Source organism: Symsagittifera roscoffensis, chromosome 8 (assembly GCF_963678635.1).
Source record: "Symsagittifera roscoffensis chromosome 8, txSymRosc1.1, whole genome shotgun sequence".
In the NCBI taxonomy this organism is placed as follows: Eukaryota; Metazoa; Xenacoelomorpha; order Acoela; family Convolutidae; genus Symsagittifera; species Symsagittifera roscoffensis.
Genome location: NC_087069.1, coordinates 6,313,575 through 6,336,064, shown reverse-complemented (window position 1 = coordinate 6,336,064; position 22,490 = coordinate 6,313,575). Strand labels below are relative to the sequence as shown.

The 22,490-nt window shown below is 43.7% G+C and overlaps 2 protein-coding genes across 2 annotated transcripts in view; both read left to right on the top strand.

Moving 5' to 3' along the window:
• LOC134853437 (protocadherin Fat 4-like) overlaps positions 1-401 on the top strand; it is a 46,594-nt gene extending 46,193 nt beyond the window's left edge. Inside the window, exon 12 of the mRNA XM_063869434.1 lies at positions 390-401. Coding sequence (XP_063725504.1) covers positions 390-401 — 12 coding nt within the window. The remainder of the gene's footprint in view (positions 1-389) is intronic.
• A 1,164-nt stretch (positions 402-1,565) lies between these two features.
• The window catches only part of LOC134853042 (protocadherin Fat 4-like), a 46,310-nt gene continuing 25,385 nt past the window's right edge, over positions 1,566-22,490 (top strand). The window contains exons 1-7 of the mRNA XM_063868969.1: positions 1,566-1,679; positions 12,460-12,630; positions 13,578-13,712; positions 16,347-17,868; positions 18,216-18,313; positions 18,943-19,129; positions 22,065-22,310. Of these exons, the coding sequence (XP_063725039.1) occupies positions 1,566-1,679; positions 12,460-12,630; positions 13,578-13,712; positions 16,347-17,868; positions 18,216-18,313; positions 18,943-19,129; positions 22,065-22,310 (2,473 nt within the window). The remainder of the gene's footprint in view (positions 1,680-12,459; positions 12,631-13,577; positions 13,713-16,346; positions 17,869-18,215; positions 18,314-18,942; positions 19,130-22,064; positions 22,311-22,490) is intronic.

Here is a 22,490-nt window from a genome sequence, read left to right as displayed (position 1 = left end):
AGAGGTCGAAAAATCAATTTGGTCTGTAGAATTGGTAATTCTAGCAAATTTTCGACTTAGCGTATTTTCTGTGCATTTTATCCTAACATGATAGTGAAAATATTAGTAAATTTGGTTCAAAATCGGGTTATGGTTAGTTTATTGGGGTCGTATGACTTTGTTGCTTGGGTCAAGATTTGACACCGAAGTCAGATGTTATTTAAGTAAGTAGCGAAGGGGGGATTTAATTGATAAGAATCATACGACATTAACAAAAACGGAGCACAAATAGAGATAAGAAGAAGTGGAGGTTAGAGAGCGGATTAAAAAGAGAACGAGTTAACGAGCGTAAGATTCAGTAGGTCCCAGTTGTGGTCGCTATCTGAACTCATCAGTTAATTGTTTCACAGCGAGTGAAGTAAGAACGCAAGTCGAAGTGCCTTGTGGAAAATTAGTTAGAGCAGAAGTTAGTATAAGTCAGAGAGCTTAGTCGACACGTGTACTGACCGAGTACGCAGAGAAGAAATTGTTAAGTGTGTACAGATCGCAAACCATTCTGTTGTATATTACTAAATTATATGCTGGCCGAACTAGTAGGCCCTTTGTATTCATTCAGACTTATATATATTGAATTCATTTGAGAGAAAGGAATTCGTTATACGCGACTTCAAGCGAGATATAGCAAGCAAGAGCATCACTGACTAAGGGGGAGCAATAGAATACAGTAGAGGACAACTCACCACTAAAAATAACCCTTTCGGGATTGTCGTTAATACCGAGCCTTAGTGCCCCCCTGCTTTAGCACGGTAAAAGGGATAGCTTCGCAAGACTGTGTGTGAAAATCCTCCTAAAGACGACATTGGCGCTCCTGGGTGGGCTTTGTCCTAGATTGAAGTTGCAAACGAACGAACAATCATCCCGTGAGCAAACACGATGATGAACAACGACGATAGAGCTGCATTGGCAGAGGCTGCTGTGGCGGCAGCGAATGCTTTGGACAGGCAGCAAGGAGTCTTTGGTTTTGGCACCATTCGCCCCAATCGGTTTCCCTCCAGTAGCTATCAAAACTGGGCCGACTGGAGGAAGCATTTCGCCTGGGTTGCGGATGCTAACAGATGGGAAGATGAACAGGCTCGGATGGTGTTGCCTACGTGTCTGACAGGATGGGCTCTGGATGAATTTACCAGCATGCCAGCCCACTTCAGAGGGGAGGAAGACGGTTTCCCAGCGCCAACACTTGCACGGATGCTGGCCGAACTAGACCAGCGTATGATGCCCTTCCAAACTCAAGCAGCGGCTAGGGCGGAGTTCAAAAGTCTGATGCAAGGAGACAAGGAGGGTTTGAGGGAATTCTCTCGGCGAATCCGATCACTTGGAGATGTTGCTAATAGAAATGTGGGAGCTCAAGCTCGAGACGATATGAACCGAGAACAGTTCATAGACGGGCTATTTGACGTGGACCTTCAAGACCTACTTCTGCGAGAAGATCTTGGAAGCCTAGCGCAAGCAGTTGCCCGTGCCCAAGCCTTGGATCTTGTGAATAAAACGTCCAGGGCCAGGAACCGGAGAAAGTTGCACCTTGGAACATGAGCATATTTTGGAACTTTGAGGCGACCAAGAGTGCTCTGTTGACATTCGACGTCTCAGACGGGACATGCACAGTAGGAACTGACTGTCCTCAACTGTCACTATGGGTCATCGTAAGTGGCCATTTAGTTTTCTACTTGTTTTGGCGTTTCATTTAATTAACTGTTCCGACCATTTTAAAAATGGGGAGGAACTTGGTACTCCATACAAAATCAGGTGCCACAAAAAATCATCGGATAGAGTTGAGTGCAGGGGTGGATTTAGAAGGGGGCGGAGCCCCCTCCCCCCCAGGGATTCGACTAACTGCCGACCCAAAGGGTCCCCCCTTTGTACCATTTTGAGGTATCCATTTTTGGCCGTTTTTTCAAAGTTTTGCTTGCGGCGCAGAATTTCTGACCAAAACAGGGTCTTGGAGATGTTGCTAATAGAAATGTGGGAGCTCAAGCTCGAGACGATATGAACCGAGAACAGTTCATAGACGGGCTATTTGACGTGGACCTTCAAGACCTACTTCTGCGAGAAGATCTTGGAAGCCTAGCGCAAGCAGTTGCCCGTGCCCAAGCCTTGGATCTTGTGAATAAAACGTCCAGGGCCAGGAACCGGAGAAACTTGCACCTTGCGAGGGTTGCCGAAAATGTCCCAGAGCCGGGTGCTGAGGCTGGTCGGAATGTAGGCGGACAGATCCCTCGAAGCCAACCAGTGGGAGCTGGTCAGGGACGTCAGCAGGCGAGCAATGACCCCCGCATCGACCAACTGGTGAGTGTCCAGAATGATCTGATAGCTCAGATGCAGAACATGACGGCCATGATGGGTAGGTTTGTTAATTCTATCATCCCCGTTCCCCACCCGGAAAACTTACCGCGGTCGGAACCTTCCCAACGACCCCGACAACTATACGAACCCCAACCCGGCGAGAATAGATCGAACTTATCTCCTGGCCTTGGAGGTCGTTACGGAATGAAAAACCAGATACCCCGTGGGAACTGTTTTGGCTGCGGCCAGCCGGGTCATTTTGCGAAGGAGTGCCCCCAGAAGAATTCGGATCATTTAAACTACCAAGGGCCGGGGCATTGAATATGCATCAGGGAGGTTTTGTCCCGGCCGAGATAAAGAATCAACAGCGAGTAAATTACCCATCCGCCACTTCCAACCGCTCTATGTACCGCTTGGACCCCACGACGAGCCCTCAGGTGCAAATGAGAGGCGAAGGCTTTCGAGGAACAGAGCAGGTTCAGACTTTATTCCACCAAACGACCCCCAGTCGACCGGAAGAACCTAAACAACTCACGAGTATCCAGTGTCAGACAGAGAGTTCCTTGGAATTCGTGAGTGTTTGCCGAGTGCCCGAAGCGCCATTCGGGCTAATAGCGGAAGCGATTTTGGGCGGGCTACCGGTAAAAGCACTAGTGGATACGGGAGCTACGATCAACCTAATACGAAGCGAGGTGTACCATAATTTGACTACAGCCCCACCGTTACGGCCCTACAAAGGGACACTAGAAACAGCGGATGGAAGGCAAGTGGGAGTCGAGGGATGGGTGACGGCTAATTTGGAGCTAGGGTCAATCGACGATGAGGTCGAGGCCCTGGTGGTGCCTGAGCTGAAAGCGGAGATGATCATAGGACTTCGGTCTTTGAAGGAGCATGAATGCTCGTTAGATTTCCAGTGTGACAACCTCTGGACGGGACGGAAGGAGGGATCTATAGTTCCCCTGCAATATGAAATATTGAAGGTGACCTCATACCCTAAACACTCGCCAGAGGACGATAATTACTGGGATGTAAACTCGTCGCATAGTAGCCCCTTAACCGAACCACACACTCCTCTTGGTGGGTCAAACGTCGAGTCATCATATGCAATGGGGGATGTTGTAGAAGGTTTGCCCCCCGTCAGTCAGGACCACGAGGTGCAGGGAATGCAAGAGGAAGGGTCGATGGACTTTCAGGTACAGGCTAAACGACATCTAGATGAAGATATAGAGAAGATTCTGGAACTGGCCGCTCCCGAAGTGACAGGAACGGAGAGGGACCGGCTGAAACAGTTGATCAGTACTTATAGAGATGTGTTCGCTTTGACAGATGCCGAACTTGGCCAAACTAAATTGGTGACACATCGGATTGATACTGGAGACTCGGCCCTTATCAAGATCTCCCCCCATCGAACATCTCCCGCAAAAATGCCGATCATCAGGGACGAAGTTAAGAGCATGCTGGAGAAAGTGGTGATTCAACCCTCAAAAAGCCCTTATAGTGCACCAATTGTCTTGCAAACGAAGAAAGACGGGAGTTGGTGGTTCTGTGTGGATTATCGGAAGCTGAATGATGTAACGGTCAAGGACGCATTTCCGATTCCGAAGATACATCAAACGTTCGATGCTCTTAACGGGCAGAAGTACTTCTCTTCCCTCGACCTGGCGAGTGGGTATTGGCAAGTGCCTGTAGCCGAGGAAGACCGACACAAGACAGCCTTTGTGACACCGGATGGAGGATTCTATGAGTACGTTATGATGCTCTTTGGGCTGTCCAATGCTCCAGGAACGTTCCAGCGACTCTTGAATGAATTTTTTCGGGACCACCTGTGGAAGGGGGCCCTAGTATTCCTCGATGATGTGCTGGTGTATAGTAAGTGCGAAGACGACCATTTTGCACACCTGAAGGCTACCTTCCAGCTACTACGGGAGGCAAATTTGAAACTGAAGCCGAAGAAATGCAGGTTGGTACAGAAGGAGGTGACTTATTTGAGCCACATAATTGGAAATGAAGGTATCCAAGTGGATCCCAAGAAAGTTGAAGTGGTTGAGAACTGGCCAGTGCCCAAAACAGTTAAGGGGGTGAGGTCTTTTCTCGGATTCTGCAATTACTACCGTCGATTTGTGAAGGACTTTGCCGGGATTGCGAGTCCCCTGTCCTCTTTGACGAAAAAGAAGGTGCCCTTTATCTGGAACGACGAATGTCAGATAGCCTTCGATAGACTACGGAAAGAACTTATTACGGCCCCAGTTCTGGAATTTCCTGACTATACGGGAACCTTCATATTGGACACGGATGCGAGCAATACCAGCTTGGGCGCTGTACTCTCGAACGTCATCAACGGGGAGGAGAGACCACTTGTGTACGCTAGCAGGGTACTATCAAAAACAGAAACGAATTACTCAACGACAAAAAGAGAAGCCTTGGCTGTGGTGCAAGCGGTGAAATGGTTCAAACCCTACATCTGGGGGATAAAATGTGTCCTTCGCACCGACCACTCCAGCCTTCAATGGCTCTTGAGGCAGAAGGAACCCGATGGAATGACCTTCCGAATGCAACAGCAACTTCAAGAGTTTGACTTCAATGTAGTCCACAGAGCTGGGGCTAAACATGGAAATGCGGATGGCCTTTCCAGGATGCTAGAAGAAGGGCCCGACTGGATGCCAGGGGAGAAGGAGAAGGCATTCGGGTCTTGCCCAGAGCCCATGTCTCTCGAATTGGCCTTACAGAAAGCAAGTGTGCAGCACCAAGTCGAAACTGTCACAATGATCAGCGAGACCCAGGAAGAGGACGAGGAAGAAACGATTACCTGGGAACGGACGCCCTCTGAAATATCGACTCTGCAAAGAGAGGATGACGCGATGTCTCAGGTGTTCTATTGGGCGGAGTCGGGAGGCGACGCGGGTGATATGCCATCTCTGGGGACAAACCTCATTCCCAAAGAGCAGGCGATACAGTACGGACCGGAGGCCCTAGCTTACTGGTCTAGATGGAACGAACTAAGTATCCGAGGGGGGGGGGGTGCTTTATAAAAAATGGTTCCCAAGGGATGACTTGCGTCCGGTATTGCAGACGATTGTTCCTGCAACCGGGCGGAAGGAGATCCTCAACCAGCTGCACTCCTCGCAGATTAGCGGCGGACACTTTGCAGTTGAAAAGACCCTCGCTCGAATTCGTCAACGGTTCTGGTGGCCCACTATGAGGACAGACGTGGAGAAGAAGATACAATGGTGCCTCACTTGTGCAGCGCGGAGCACAGGAGGAAAAAAGAGGGTCGCTGGGCTTGTCCCGTTTAAAGTGGGGATCCGATTCAATACATTGGCGGCGGACATCCTAGGGCCCGTGACGTTGGCAGCAAAGTCTCGTGCGAAGCACATCTTAGTGATGACGGACTTGTTCACGAAGTATGCAATTGCCGTCCCACTTGTATCCACGGATTCGGCAGAGGTGGCCCGGGAGATAGTCGAGAACTGGGTACTCAAGTTTGGGGCACCGAACATCCTGCATACCGATCAAGGGAAGAACTTTGGGAGTAATCTCATCCTCGAAATGTGCCGAAATAGGGTAATCGCGGATGTCATTTCAAAGTACTGCGCGGACAACCCCCGGACATGGGATACAGTATTGCCCTACTTGAATTTCGTCTATAATACTACCATCCACCGAACAACCGGTGCGACCCCTTTCAATCTAGTACATGGACAGGAATGCCAGTACCCAATCGACCTGTTCTACCCAAAACCCTACGACGAAGTTCCGACACAGTATGGGTTTGTAGAATGGCTCGACGAGCAATTCCGAGACGCCCATAGCAGCGCTCGAGAGCTACTGGGAACTAATCAGCGACGCCAGAAGGATCAATATCGGAAAAGAGTTCATGGAGAACCGTACGCGACGGGAGACAAATTGTGGGTTTGGGCGAAGGAGAAGATAAAGTCGAAGAAGTTCTTCCTACCATGGGATGGGCCCTATGCGGTCTTGGCCAAAATTTCTGAAGTGAATTACAAGGTGGCCAAACACTCCACCCCCGCAAAGACCCGGTATTTGCATTTTAACATGTTGAAGCCGTATGTAGAGGAGAACACGCAATCCAACGAGGCTTCCCACCCTAAGCGTCCGACCCCTTCACGGTCGGTCGGATTCTTTGACGACCCTGAAATTAGAGACGACGAGTTGGAAATGGCTATTGGAGAGACCCACGAGTTAAGACCATTGAGGTTACCTGCCTCACGACTACCTCCGAATGACCGGTTGAACGACAAAGCCCTAGAGAGCCCTAACCCAATAGAGGATCCGAACCAAATCGAAGCCGAAGTAGTGGAGACTTACGACGCAGCCGAACTAGAGACCAGAAGGGAAGACGACCATCCGAACGCGCCAGCGGACCAGGAACTCGCTCCGCCAGAACCTAACGAGTCCTTGGAGTTGAGGGGAGAGCACGGGGCAGAGGGCCAGGGCCGACCTAGTCGTAGACGGCGACCTCCTGTTCGCTTTGGGATTGACGAGTTCGAGCGGGGCTAACTCCAACACCAATCAGACAAACACTATTAAAACTTTCTTTCCCCGTTATACTTATTAGCTAGTTAAATTAGGTTGTAGAAAAAATTTTTTGCTATAACTTCATAAGGGGGGAGACCAAAACTTAAAACTTTAGGGACATCTTTAATCAAATTAATGGTTATACTTTAATGGTTATAGGCTTTCCAAATTCCAGGGGAAAATAGATACTTAGGGATGCGATGGTCTTATTCATTTAGTCTTTCTTTTTTTTTATTATTATTGCTGTTTAGATCGTAAATTGTAATCTACATATGAACTCATGGCTGGTCGGGCTGGCAATCCTCTTGCTACTTGGAGTATGGCCCTCATCGGCAGTGACGATCAACCATACCGCCGGAGCAGTGTTCATGGCGGAGACTCCCCTCATCATTGCGAGCGCAATGGAAACTTCTTGGGTTTCGGTACCATTCCCCGTGGTCCCTGCGATTAATCGGACACTCCTCGATATAGCCTTCCAGGAACATCAGTATATGTTGGCGGATCGCTGGAAAGAATGGGATGGCAAGATCTGCGGTGACAACATCACTACGGAAGCATTTGTTAATCTAACCTACCTGGCATTCAAAGGCATTGAGTACGAAATTAGTGAAATAGAGGCCGTGCTCTACGAGATGAAGAACCGAGCTACGACGTTCGTCGACAAGCACGAAAGGAGCTCCACGAGAGTAAAAAGGTGGATCAAGCCAGCGCTGGGAGGAGTTGCGGCGGCCATAGTGTTAGCTCCGATACTCAAGGAAGGGTTTTGTCACTACTTCTCCTTCTTTGGTCTTTGTGACGGAGACTCGAACTTGGATGAGCTGGGCAAGGAAGCTTCGTTCTTGGATGGGGCTGTCCGGACCATCGTACTCGAGACTGGGGAGAGGTTGCATCTTTTGGGCCACTCTCTTAACAAGACGCAGACCCAGCTGAAAATGATATCGCACGACTCGAATGCAAACTTCGAACTGTTCAGGGGATTATTGAGGCATGTTCTAGGTGGGACTGACGACCAACGAAAGGAGGAAAGTGCCTGTAAGATGTATAGGTGGAACTCCCTCTATGGACAAACATTGAAGTATTCCACAGTGATTGCGAACCACTCAGCGACTTTTGACACCATCAGAGCCGAACTGATAGCGTTCAAAATGGCGGTACACAATTACGGGTATATCTTGGACGATGCGTTGAGTTCCTTGACGCGAGGATATATTCCCGCTACTCTTGTTCCCCCGGAAGTACTGACGAGTATCTTAGATGGAATTCAGTTGGATAAGATGCAAGAGGCTATACCCAGGAACGAACTGATGACGTACTATGGATTCCAGTTGGTGCAGTCGACGGTGATCACGGAAACGGGGATCAACGTTTTGATTAACATTCCTGTACACCACACGATGGGCCTGCACGACGTCTATCGGACGACTCCTCTTCCCCAGCCGGCGAATGGGGGATCGACAGCGACTCAGTATAAGTTTGTAAATACGCACTTGCTGGTGTCGGAGAGACGGGACAACTTTGCAGAAGTATCTGGAGAAGTGATCTCAGCTGTCTGCAGTGGAAGCAGCCGGTTGAAGCTTTGCTTCCGACCTTTCGCGATGTCCCGAAGTAGTGAATCATCTTGTCTAGCAAGTCTCTTCTTCGACTTGCCTACAAATGCGTTGAAGTTGTGCCCTCAGGAGGTGATTGTTCTGCCAGAAATCCCCACGGCTGTGTACCTGGACGACTCAACTTATTTGGTAACCTCAAGGGACGATGATTATACGCTTTTCAACTACAGCAGAGGAGCTAAGGAGAGGGGTGAACCCATATCCGGTTGCAGAAGTTGCCTTCTACGACCTAGTTGCGATGGTAGGATCGAAACGCCAGATGGTGCTTTGGTTCTAGTGCCAGATCCACGCACCTGCCAGTACGAGACTGGATTAACGGTGACGATCAGACAACACCCGTTGATCCGGACCTTGTTTGCGACTTTGGAGGAAGCTGAAAAGAACCTCCCAGGAGTCATGATACCGGAGATCTTACGAGAGCAGGCGAGGAGCGAGATGGTCGAAGCACTCCGACTCAATCTGATCAAGTTGCCAGAGGGGTCGGTGGACGAAGAAGCCCTATCGGAGATTGCCAAGCCCTTTGCTGATGAAATTTTACGCAAACACACCCCTTTTCATTGGCAGATGATGCGCAGTGGACCTGTGCAACTAGGACTGGTGATCTGGCTGTTGGTCGCAGTCTTTTTAATATTGGGCTGCGCGTACTGGCGTTGTTTTTCAGGGAGGGCGCGTTTACTGGGAATTGATAGGCGTCGCCAACGAGGCGCGGACTTCGAGGACTCCTACTGTTGTGCGCCACCAGGACGACATCGAGGGGTGCCGCCACCTAGATACGATCCCAACTACGAGGGTGGATCACAGAGACCCAACAGTTATCCCCAGGGACCCTCCAGAGATGATTCGTTCTCTGGGCAGATATACATACCCCCCAGAGTACCCGCTAGGTCATCATTCGATGAAGTGAACCTTACCAGGACCACAGAGGGAAGTGGGGCGTCGAGCACACCGCTGATGGGACGAGGCTTTAACTATATGCGAGGCAAGTGGAAGGGGGTTTCTGGACGTGGACCCCGGATCGGTACAAGCGCGCTGATGGACACCAGTCTGTGAGGAGGGGAGGATGAGGCGACCAGGAGGGTGAGAACCAGTCCGACCGGTTGTGAGTCTAAAACATTTTATATATTCATGAACTCAATATAATGCTCATCGTATTCGGTGCTACTATACTAGGGTGTGACCCCACCTCATGGATATCATTATTTCGTTTCAAACATTCATATCTATCTAAATGGATGAGGTTGGATCACACCGTGAGGAGTAACTTGATAGCAGTCATGTCCCCGAGTCAGATCAGCTGACCCCTCATTCATGATATAATCATACGTGCTTTTATTTGACGGGGACTGACTAGAGGTTTGCGATCACACGATACAATTTAGTGAGGGTCATTAAACACTTAATCAGGTTAATTTAGCGCAAGCTCAGGCTAATTCTTAGCATACAAGACTTTCGTGACCAGGCTTGCAGGTTAACCGACGAACATGACAGATTACAATCTTAAGTAAAGGCAACCGATTGATTGACGGGCCGTCGTGTCACCTCGATACGAACATCTGAACAGGTGAAGATAAGGGAAAAAGAGAACCACGAAGGCTGAAACCGTGCATTGTTACTACCAAGATTCAGTCGTTAAGAAACCTTCGAATTTTAATAAATTCTCTAAATTACAAAAGAAAAAAAAAGTCGCTAAAATGACAATTGTGTGGAGATCCTTCATCCTCCGAGCCTTCTTCACCATCCTAGACTACCAGGAAGAAGATGAGTATATAACTCTTTCACTGAAGAGTGGTGCCTCCCTGCACCTATTGGCATACACCGCCTCCTGGCATGAGTTCCGGTTGTTTCTGCGAAGGCAGGGTGCCCCACGGCCTTTCCGACACTACCCTAGAGTCGAAGAGACGGTGCCGGATGTGAGCACAGCTCTCTGGAAGTTCAATCTGGGGGAGCCCGATCTGGAGAGTTGCTCAACTGCGGGCCAATTTCATGTATATGAGCCAGCGCGGGACACGGCAACTGACACTTGCTCGACCGAGGGTCAACCGCCTTCGGAGAAGTCTGGGCGGGAGAGATTTCTCAGTTGGGAGAGTGATGAGGACTCTGCAAGCACCCACTCAATTTCCCTCTCCGACATAGCAAGGGCTAGGAGGAGGAGGCCGAGTGATAGGCCCAAAATTAGGGACCTCTTTGACGAAATCAGACATACCATTGGCGAGGAAGAATATCGGGCGCTCCAGGCCCAATGGGGAGAGGGGAATTGGTCAGACGAATATGACGAATCCTCAACCAATTCGGGGGCCGAAAGTTAGGAGGGGACAGTTTATAAACTCTCGCTAATAACCAAGGAATTTATAAAGGAAGGAACTGATTAAACTTATATCTCAAACTTAAACTTAACTATAGCTTATACCTAAATAAAGTATAGATTGTATATAGTCAGTAATTCAGTATTTAGTGAAGAAAAAAAAGGGGAAAAGAAAAACCTAACATTATTCGGGAGAATAATAGACTAGAAGGGAAGACTGTAGAATTGGTAATTCTAGCAAATTTTCGACTTAGCGTATTTTCTGCGCATTTTATCCTAACATGATAGTGAAAATATTAGTAAATTTGGTTCAAAATCGGGTTATGGTTAGTTTATTGGGGTCATATGACTTTGTTGCTTGGGTCAAGATTTGACACCGAAGTCAGATGTTATTTAAGTAAGTAGCGAAGGGGGGATTTAATTGATAAGAATCATACGACTTCGGTACTTACCCGATTTACGATGCCAACCGCATGGGGATGTATTTACAAAAGGTGAACAAGTCGATAAAAACCCCGGACTTGGGACCCGTCAGCTTTGACAGGGGGAGTAGGTAAAAGGGAAAAACCATAGGGGGCAGTTGTGATTAAGGGGATGACAGCACCGATATGAAGTGGCGTGACATTAACAAAAACGGAGCACAAATAGAGATAAGAAGAAGTGGAGGTTAGAGAGCGGATTAAAAAGAGAACGAGTTAACGAGCGTAAGATTCAGTAGGTCCCAGTTGTGGTCGCTATCTGAACTCATCAGTTAATTGTTTCACAGCGAGTGAAGTAAGAACGCAAGTCGAAGTGCCTTGTGGAAAATTAGTTAGAGCAGAAGTTAGTATAAGTCAGAGAGCTTAGTCGACACGTGTACTGACCGAGTACGCAGAGAAGAAATTGTTAAGTGTGTACAGATCGCAAACCATTCTGTTGTATATTACTAAATTATATGCTGGCCGAACTAGTAGGCCCTTTGTATTCATTCAGACTTATATATATTGAATTCATTTGAGAGAAAGGAATTCGTTATACGCGACTTCAAGCGAGATATAGCAAGCAAGAGCATCACTGACTAAGGGAGAGCAATAGAATACAGTAGAGGACAACTCACCACTAAAAATAACCCTTTCGGGATTGTCGTTAATACCGAGCCTTAGTGCCCCCCTGCTTTAGCACGGTAAAAGGGATAGCTTCGCAAGACTGTGTGTGAAAATCCTAAAGACGACATGGTCTATCTAAAAAAAATTTGTCAAATTTTTCGAAATTTTTATGATAAACCGCCCCCCTCCCTCGAGAAAATCCTGGATCCGCCCCTGGTTGAGTGATAAATTATATTACAACCCCTTCAGTCTTGATTCGAGCATTTAAAAAAATTGAAAAAGTTCTGTTGAGAAAAATGATTTGATAGTTTTTGTGAAATTTCGGGAGAATATAGCTAGCGAGCAGGCTTATTTATGCTTAATTTGGGCCTAATTTTGTTTTTATTCCAGTAAAATTTCTTTTTTGAGTTTTCTTAATCAATTTTGGTAATCAAAAACTTCAAAAATTTTAGCAAAAAATTGTGAAAACTTTTTGAAACATTCTGTGCTACTAGCACAGTAACCGGCTATCCTTGTTTTTTTCTAATTGTTGCACCATTTCGTTTAATTAATTTTTCGAATTTTTGCATCTTTCCGTTTAATTATTTCTTGAATTGTTGCACCTGTTTAGGTGTCGCCCGTGAACGATGCACGGCTTCCATTCGACTACGCCTCGGACACCATATCAATTTCGGAGTCGGATGCCATCGGCACTGTCCTGTTCGACAACTCAGTCACCACCTGCTTAGACACTGATGAGGGGGTGGCAGACCACGCTGTTTGCTACTACGAGCTGGTCGAGGTGTGTATTAAAATGAACATATGTCATCATACGTGTTAACTTAGTTTGTTAGTACAATAATAGTAATATAATAGTTAGTAATAATAGTTAGGGGTCTTATGCACTAAACGGCCCAAATTGATTATTTCTACATCTCTCTAGCTAAAATTATTGTGGATGAATTTGATTGACTAATTAGCCAATCAAATTCCATCGACATTTTCTGCCATTTCAATTAAAATTTCAAGCAGATAAAATTATTAGCCAAAATGATAAAGAAAATTAAATTTTGTTTTGTCAAGCCATTTTACTGAATTTTTCTTGTCTGGGCAAGGTTTCACAAGTGACTCAAAATTAATTTGATAATTTGACTCAAAGTTTCACCTTTTCGGCAATTTCGGCTAATATTTTTATCTGCTTACAAAGTTGATCGGAATGCCTGACCATGTAACTTGAAATTGATTGGCTAAAATTACCCAATCAAATTTGATCGCATAATTTCCAGCTTACGATGTAGAAAAATTGTTTTTGGGCCGTTTAGTGCATAAGACCCATAGCAAGTACTAACGTAGTTTGCAGTAATACAGTGTAGTAAAGGCAAACAACTTTAAATTGTTTCTTCACACTTATCAAAAAAATTAACACTTAATATTAAAAAATGCAATAAAAATAAAATTTGGCAACAGCATGAACAAAAAAGGTGTTTGCAGGAGTTTTCTTCCAACTGTCTGCTGGCTAAGTTTTTCAACATCAAGCCGCGATGTTTTTATGCATTAAACAAAGCAAATTAAAAATTTTTTATTGCTCTAAATTTATTGCGTTGCTTAGATCTTGAGTAACCTGAAATGTAGTTTCGAATCAAAGTGTTTTCTACCTTTTTTATATAGTATTGTTACGTTTAATGAGTATTGTTTCGCTTTGTGAAAAAAAGAGCTAACAGACGGTAAATATCGTTTTTTTTTCTCTAGGTGGATCCCAGTTCTAGCTTCGACTCCTTCGCCGTGAACCCCCTCACTGGTGACGTCACCCTGGCCCAGACTCTGGACAGAGAGGGCGACTATGGCTCCGGCACTCACGAACTCATAGTGGCCGTCAGAAGCTACGTGAGTGCATTTCCTAACTCTGTATTTTAACTTTAAAAGAAGAAGAGTAATTAATTTATCAATGTTATTCAAATATTATTCTCAAACATTTCCAATAAGAATTATTGCACTTAACTTTGAAAGGATCAGCCGATGTAATGAGATCAGCTGATCTGCTTCAAACGGTATTCACACATTTCGCACCTCTTAAATCTAGTGGCACATTTTGCCCCTAAAATGTATATTAAGAAAGCGGCGTTAATTAACTGTGTAATAAGTTAGGGGCGAAACGTGCGAGGACGAAATGTGTGCATATATTAGGGGCAAAATGTGCCACTAGATTTAAGAGAGGCGAAATCTACGATGGGCGAATTGTGCCACTAGATTTAAGAGGGGCAAAATGTGTGTGGGGCGAAATACGCCACTAGATTTAAGAGGGGCGAAATGTGTGAGGGGTGAATTGTGCCACTAGATTTAAAAGGGGCAAAATGTGTGTGGGGCGAAATGTGCCACTAGATTTAAGAGGGGCGAATTGTGCCACTTGATTTAAGAGGGGCAAAATGTGTGTGGGGCGAAATGTGCCACTAGATTTAAGAGGGGCAAAATGTGTGTGGGGCGAATTGTGCCACTAGATTTAAGAGGGGCGAAATGTGTGAGGGGCGAATTGTGCCACTAGATTTAAGAGGGGCAAAATGTATGTGGGGCGAAATGTGCCAATAGATTTAAGAGGACGAAATGTGTGAGGGGCGAATTGTGCCACTAGATTTAAGAGGGGCAAAATGTATGTGGGGCGAATTGTGCCACTAGATTTAAGAGGGGCGAAATGTGTGAGGGGCGAATTGTGCCACTAATCTTAAGAGGGGCAAAATATATGTGGGGCGAAATGTGCCACTAGATTTAAGAGGGGCAAAATGTGTGTGGGGCGAATTGTGCCACTAGATTTAAGAGGGGAAAAATGTGTGTGGGGCGAATTGTGCCACTAGATTTAAGAGGGGCGAAATGTGTGAGGGGCGAATTGTGCCACTAGATTTAAGAGGGGCAAAATGTGTGTGGGGCGAATTGTGCCACTAGATTTAAGAGGGGAAAAATGTGTGTGGGGCGAATTGTGCCACTAGATTTAAGAGGGGCGAAATGTGTGTGGGGCGAAATGTGCCACTAGATTTAAGAGGGGCAAAATGTGTGTGGGGCGAATTGTGCCACTAGATTTAAGAGGGGCGAAATGTGTGAGGGGCGAATCGAATTGTGCCACTAGATTTAAGAGGGGCAAAATGTATGTGGGGCGAAATGTGCCAATAGATTTAAGAGGACGAAATGTGTGAGGGGCGAATTGTGCCACTAGATTTAAGAGGGGCAAAATGTATGTGGGGCGAATTGTGCCACTAGATTTAAGAGGGGCGAAATGTGTGAGGGGCGAATTGTGCCACTAATCTTAAGAGGGGCAAAATATATGTGGGGCGAAATGTGCCACTAGATTTAAGAGGGGCAAAATGTGTGTGGGGCGAAATGTGCCACTAGATTTAAGAGGGGCAAAATGTGTGTGGGGCGAATTGTGCCACTAGATTTAAGAGGGGCGAAATGTGTGAGGGGCGAATTGTGCCACTAGATTTAAGAGGGGCAAAATGTATGTGGGGCGAAATGTGCCAATAGATTTAAGAGGACGAAATGTGTGAGGGGCGAATTGTGCCACTAGATTTAAGAGGGGCAAAATGTATGTGGGGCGAATTGTGCCACTAGATTTAAGAGGGGCGAAATGTGTGAGGGGCGAATTGTGCCACTAATCTTAAGAGGGGCAAAATATATGTGGGGCGAATTGTGCCACTAGATTTAAGAGGGGCAAAATGTGTGTGGGGCGAATTGTGCCACTAGATTTAAGAGGGGAAAAATGTGTGTGGGGCGAATTGTGCCACTAGATTTAAGAGGGGCGAAATGTGTGAGGGGCGAATTGTGCCACTAGATTTAAGAGGGGCAAAATGTATGTGGGGCGAAATGTGCCAATAGATTTAAGAGGACGAAATGTGTGAGAGGCGAATTGTGCCACTAGATTTAAGAGGGGCAAAATGTGTGTGGGGCGAAACGTGGGACATTCGCTTCAAACCTACCCTGACCATTTAAACACAATAAAATGAATATGTTTTTTAAAAGAAACATGAAACATGAAAAAGGTTCCAAAAAGCAATCGAACGTATGAATCCGGCTTTAACTAAAGATATTTATCTTGTGAACAAGTAAAATTTTTACTTTTTATAGATCAGGTAAATCTTAACATTTGAAATGAATAAATAAGGCCTGCATTAAAAAAATATTAGTGAAATCTTAATTTCAAGTCAAACTCTTAATTTTTTATAAATGAAGAAAATCTTAGCTTTTATCATATTTAGCTGAGCAAAAAAATGATCTACTTTTATATCTGAATAGTTAGTGAACAACATTTTTTGGTCGAAAGTTTTAATGTTTCGAAAATAAACCGTGCCCAAATTTGACTCATAGTTGACAATTATCTTTAGAATTTTAGCTGCGAGGGAGCGGGTCAAAAATTAGCATGAAGCTCAAAACTATATCGATAAGAACTACGCAAAGAATGCAATTTATTCGTAGGCAAGTTGATATCTATCTTAAGTATTTTAAGATTTTTGAGTTTTTAATGAACTCTTTCAGGGTGACGATTCTAAAGTGGTCACCAACTCGTTTCACACCCTGACCTTAACACTGACCGGGGTTAACGACAACGAACCCTACAGCTTGTACCCTATACACTACACGACTGTCAAGGAATCCGACGCGAACGTTGAAGTTTACGACTTCGGAGCGCAAGATAACGACGTCGGATCTACTCCTGTATACTCGACAACATCCACCGATTACACTGTGAACGCGGGAAACGGAAAAGTGACTGTCGTTAATAAAAACGCGATGGCTAAAGACGCAGCGAACTGTCCAACCGACGATGAGGTTCCTATAGTTGGAACATCGGGAGGCACTGCACTAGCTATGACACTATATGTCCAGGCGATTCCCGAAGACATGACAGCTCCGGTGTTTAATCCGGCAGTACCAGATGTCGGACCTTTCGCTGAGGGCGCGAATGCTATAGGCAGTGTAATTAACTCGGTTACTGTGGATGACCCAGATTGCAAACTTTTCGGAGCGGAGGGAATTCGGTTTAGACTCACTCCCAGTACTGTTGACTGTTGCATAATATCGCCAGGAGTTGCAGCTTCTGGATCCATTTCGGCAGACATCGTCTTGAAGAAACTCCTCGATTACGATAAAATGGGAGCATCATTTACTTTGGAAGTTGAGGCTTACAATATCTTGGACCCGAATACCGTTATTATCACCGATACTTTCACAGTTACAATAACCGATACCACAGATGCTTATCCTGAATGTCCAAATACTGTTGTCGCATTTGTTGACGAGACACCCGCGACAGCTGCAACGTTTGTTGCGTCAGTCGCATGCTCGGCGGGTCCGACTTACACCTACGCTTTGACAGATGCGGTCTTTGAACTGGACGGAAGCGACGTTGAAATCAAAACGACAGGATCCTTGGACTATGAAACCACCACAGAGTACTCATTGATAGTTACTGCTGAAATCACAGGCGAAACAGATCCGGTCAATATTCACGTTAAGGTTTTTGTCCAGCCGACAAACGAGGACGACCCGGCTTGGACCGGCTCAGCGACCCTGACCAAGAGTGAAAATCTACCAGTCGGAACCGGCTTGGACACTTTCACAGTGGCCGATCCGGATAAAGGCGGTCACGGGATCCTAAAAGACACCATTGCTCTGGTCGACAATTTCGGAGGCACATTCCAATTGTACATCGAAGATAACGCCGGTTCTACGAGTTATGACGTGCAGTTGATTTTGGCTAAGCCCTTAAATTTCGAAGTTAAAAACTCTTACAGCCTCGTGTTGACAGCTAAGGATCCCGACACGGCGGCTACCCACGCAGTGACGCTGACAGTTTCGGACGAGGGCGAGTTCCCACCTTCGTGTGCCGAGTCGTCAGTTCGGATCGCCATTTACGAAACAGTGACACCGACAACTGTCTTGCACGAGAAGTTTACTTGCAACGCGAACGACGCGGGAGAAACCATTTCGTTCGCGAAGGCCTCGGGCGACGGGAGATTCGCAGTTGATGCGACGACAGGGAAAATTTCACTCGTCGGTGGGTGTATATTTGTATATTATTAGTGCTCATCATTTATATTACAATAACCGATAAATATAACACTTAATTAACATTATCGGTAAAATGTTAGCATTGTTATTGCAAAACGCAATGCTTTCATTTTGAGGAGTAGCTTTTGCGACGAAAGATCAAATTTTCAGTGTTAAAATTGAAAACTGTCAGAAGTTTTAAATCTAAGTGCCAGTAAACTTGCTAAATGTTTCAAATTACCGAAAAGCTGCCGACACTAAGGATAGCTGCTGCTGGAAAATTTGTTGCATAATAAACGAAAACTATTTTAATGAGCTTTCAGGGAAAATTTCATAACATTCAAATGATTTCAGCCAATGACCTTGACTTTGAAGACACAAACACGTGGGATATTGTGATAGATGTGAAAGACGGGGGAGCCACGGACCGGAAAATTTACGTAACTGTAGAGGTATGCAAATTTTTCCATACTTAAAACCTAATTCTAAAATTGTGGCGCATCGGTAGTTATGGTGCTCTGCAATAATATAATTAAATTACCTTAAATAGTTAACCTTCGCGTTAGACCTCTGGCTGGTTAGCTAAAAAAAGATGGAATTTCTTAAATTAATTATTAAATTTTAAAAAATTACGGCAGATATATTCAATGAGAATTACAGCTTTTTGTTTTGATTATCAACAAATTTTGTCCGCCTAGGATCCACGCTAAGCACAAGGCCCTGAAAATGTTTGCCCTAGAACATGTTTTCATCTGTTCAAAAAGATTACTAACCGTTCTCAGATTATGAAAGTTTTACTAGTTAATAAGTCAAAGAGTAGCAATTTGTTTAAACTAAAACCATTTTCGTTCTTGATACATTCTGGCGGTTCAACATTCAAATCTCGCATGTTTGTCTACAGAAAGCTGATATCAGTTTTTTTTCTAATAATATATCATAACATGAACATTAATACGGTTATGGACATCTTTGTCCTAGTCGACTTCAAATCATCTGCTCAAAAAACTATTAACTTTCTGTAGATTTGATGTCAAATTAGGTGATAACGGCTGTTTTTCTGATCAAGTTTTGAATTTTCTAGGTGCAACCTGTGAACGACAACTCGCCGGCGTTCGCAGTGGCCAATCTTCCCGCAATCAGCAAATCAGAGACGACTGCAGTCGGCACTCTCCTTGCGACTGTCGCGGCAACAGACGGCGACTCCGACAACACGCTAACTGATCACTCTGTGTTGATTTATCAGATCTGCAACAGCCTCGAAGCCGAAGGTATAGTTAAAAGATTCATCAAAATAAAAAAATTCATCAAAATAAAAAAATTCATCAAAAAAATTCATATTTCATTAAAAAATTCCATTTTTGATCAACGAATCTGAACGAAGTTAAATAAATCCTAAACTGTCCATTCCGACGTCAAATTTTAGTTGTTCGCCAATTCTTACACGTGAAAATGGCTTACAACAAATGCTATTGTTTTTGACCGATTAAATTGCGCAAGGGCACGAATATTGGCAACAATTTGGCATTAGCGATATAAATAGTATCCAGGGGCGGATTTAGGGGGGGCGGACGCCCCCTCTCAGGGATTCGACCCCCTGCCGACCCAACGGGTCCCCCTTTGGTACTTTTTAAGAAATCCATTTTTGGCCAACCGACCCTAAAATTTTTCTAAAGGCGCCTTTGGCGCCAATATATTCTAGTTTTAAGGGGGGAGCGCGCGCCGAAAAAACGCAATTTTTTGGTCAAAATTTTCCAAAAAGTGCCTAAACACGCCTTTTTTGGACTGTTTTTTTTTTTCAAATTTTTGCCTGCGGCGCAGAAAATGTTACCAAAAAAGGGACTAAACCATGCTTAGGGAGGGCTCAAAAATCAATTCGGTCGACCTAAAAAAAAGGTCGACCTAAAATTTTTTTTTTAAATCCGCCCCCCCTCGAGAAAATCCTAGATCCGCCCCTGTTAGTATCAAGAAGTTCGAGTCGGCAAAATTTAAAAAAAGGCGAATAATTTATTTCAGACAGCTTTTGCATGCATACAAAATTTTCAGACAGAAAGTATCTTCATGACACAAAATTCAAGTTTGCATGCAAAAATTGCTCAAAATTGAAAGATTGTTTCTCTCCGTTCAAATGTTTTGCAACTCGCTATCACAATTTTATTAAATGTAAATAAAAGCCAAGTACCTAGCTCGTCTAAACATTATAATTAAAGCACTTTCACAGATTACAATTACGGAGCTTCAGATTTTAAATTTCTATTTGCACTAACAACATTCAGTACTTTTGAAAAATTTTTGTTTTGAAGCTAAAAAGTATCTTAACGATTCGTATATAAATCATATAATGTTTTTGTTCTTGCGGATTTCAAGTGTTAATTGGAAGTACCGCTCTTTCGGTCATTTGTCTTTCAAGCTGTTACTTAACATCTTGTATTTGGATTATGCTCAAAGATTGACGATCAAGATTTTCATTAAACAGCAGCTGTGCGATTAGAACAAAAAATGACTAGTCAAAGTATTTCTGGTTTATTTTCTTTCCACTTTTATGAAGTTGGAAGAACTATGAGCACTATATATCATTTTTTTTTCAATTTGACTACCACAAAGAAAGCGTGTGTAGAGGGTCAAGTGTGATATTGAAAGAAAACTTTAGAGGGTTATTTGTGGTATCATATTAAAGCCTCATTGGTGATGATTGAGATTTAAAAAAATTATCTCAGTATCGCAAAAACTTGGTCTCAATTTCGTTGCTGTTCAGACTAATGATTTTTTTTCAGTTTGGAATTTTTAGAATGAATTTCTTACTTAATGCTGCTGTAATTTATTTACTTTTCTGTCATCCACTTGTATTTTTGGTTGATTCTACTCTCGCTGGCTGAAAAATCAACAACAACAAAAACTTTATAAAAAGAAGTAAAATTATGAAAATTTATATATATGTTTTCGTGATTGATTTTTCCCCCTTTTTATCAAGTTGTAATGAATGTAGTGTTGTTGATTTTTTTTTCGTTTTTTTTTAGGAAATAAAGCCAGATTATGCTCGCCAGTTAAAAAGGCGGGAAAATTCGAATGCTTTTTAAGTTTGAAAATAGCTTTTAATTTTTAGGTTTTCCAGAGGATTCAAAAATACGGTTTTGAGCAGTTTCTCTCATCAGATAGTTTTTATGGAAAACTTTTATTTAAAAAAGATTCTTAAAATTAAGAACTTTTCAGCTTTAATTTTTTTTTCGTAAATCAATATAACTAAATATAAATATTCTTTTAGTCTCCTTTAGTTCCATGAAACTTCTCCAACATAATGTTGGCTGTTGTTTTTTTTTATAAAATCGAATTTAGATTTAGATATATATTCTTAGTATCTTAAAAAGCGAACTGTATTGGAATCTCGAAATTTAAATTTGATTTAAAGAGGATCATTTTGTTGCAATTTCAATATTTCTTGAAATTGCGACGAAATGACCCTCTTTAAATCAACATTGAAATTACGAGATTACAAAATAGTTTGCTTTTTAAGATAGGAATACTACATATCTAAATTTAAATCGAATCTAAATGAGGTCAGTAAACCCTAAAACTTCTCATTTTGACCTCGGAAATTAATTTTTCATTCATTTCAGCATGTAAAAACCTGGTAAAATATTGTAATCAGCCTAAAAAGCACCATTTTTGTTCCGACTTTTGAAGAAAATGGATTTTTATGATCGGTGTGGTTTTTTTATTCAGTCATTGTCGTCGATCGAAATAATAGTTTTCGACAAAATTTTTTTAACCCATTGAAGATCTCGACTTCTTGAGTTCAAATATCAAAAGATTTTTTCCTCCAATCATTTTTTGTAAAGTTCTGGGGGTTTAAAAATTGCAAAATTGGCCATGTTCTGGACTAAATTCTGTTCTGGACTAAATGTGCGTTTTGAAGAATTTGTTCATAATGCTGAGAGCGTAACGCGAATTATTTATGCGTGGTCAATTATCCAGTAGAACAAAATTGTTCCAAATTGAATTCCAATTGGTCTTATTGATTTCTTTCGACTCAAAATTTTACACTTTGATATTGTCGAAAATTTATAGGTTTTCAATATTTTCTTTTCGCAAAAACTATTCGATATTCCTTAAGGGGCAGTCGGAATATTCAGAACTTTGCCCCGATATACGAGCAGTCTTGTTTTCTATTGAGGCGGTCAAGGTCACCGATTTTGCGAAATTTTTCAGACATGTTCAGCATAGTGTCCAGGGGCACAGATGCGGGTGACCTCTACCTCACAAACGAGTTAGACTACGAAGTGAAGACAGAGTACATATTCGAAGTGTGTGCGTCCAATCCTACTGACCCGACTAGTGCTAGTCCAACTGCCACCCAGACTCTAACAGTGTCTGTCACTGATGAGAATGACAACAGTCCAGATTGTGTGGTGTGTCCGTTCGCAGTGGCGGTTGATGAAAACGCAGCAGCACCTGGTAAGTCAATTATACCTTAAAAACGCTCTTGATTTCGTGTTTCGAATTTTTTTAGATTCAAAATTAATCATGTGGAAAGTCGATGAAAATCAAGAAATTCGAACTTTGTTTGCTGATCCAAAAAAACTTTGGAAGGGTCAGCCTTTTTTTGAAATCACTAAGAGGGATATTGTTTATATG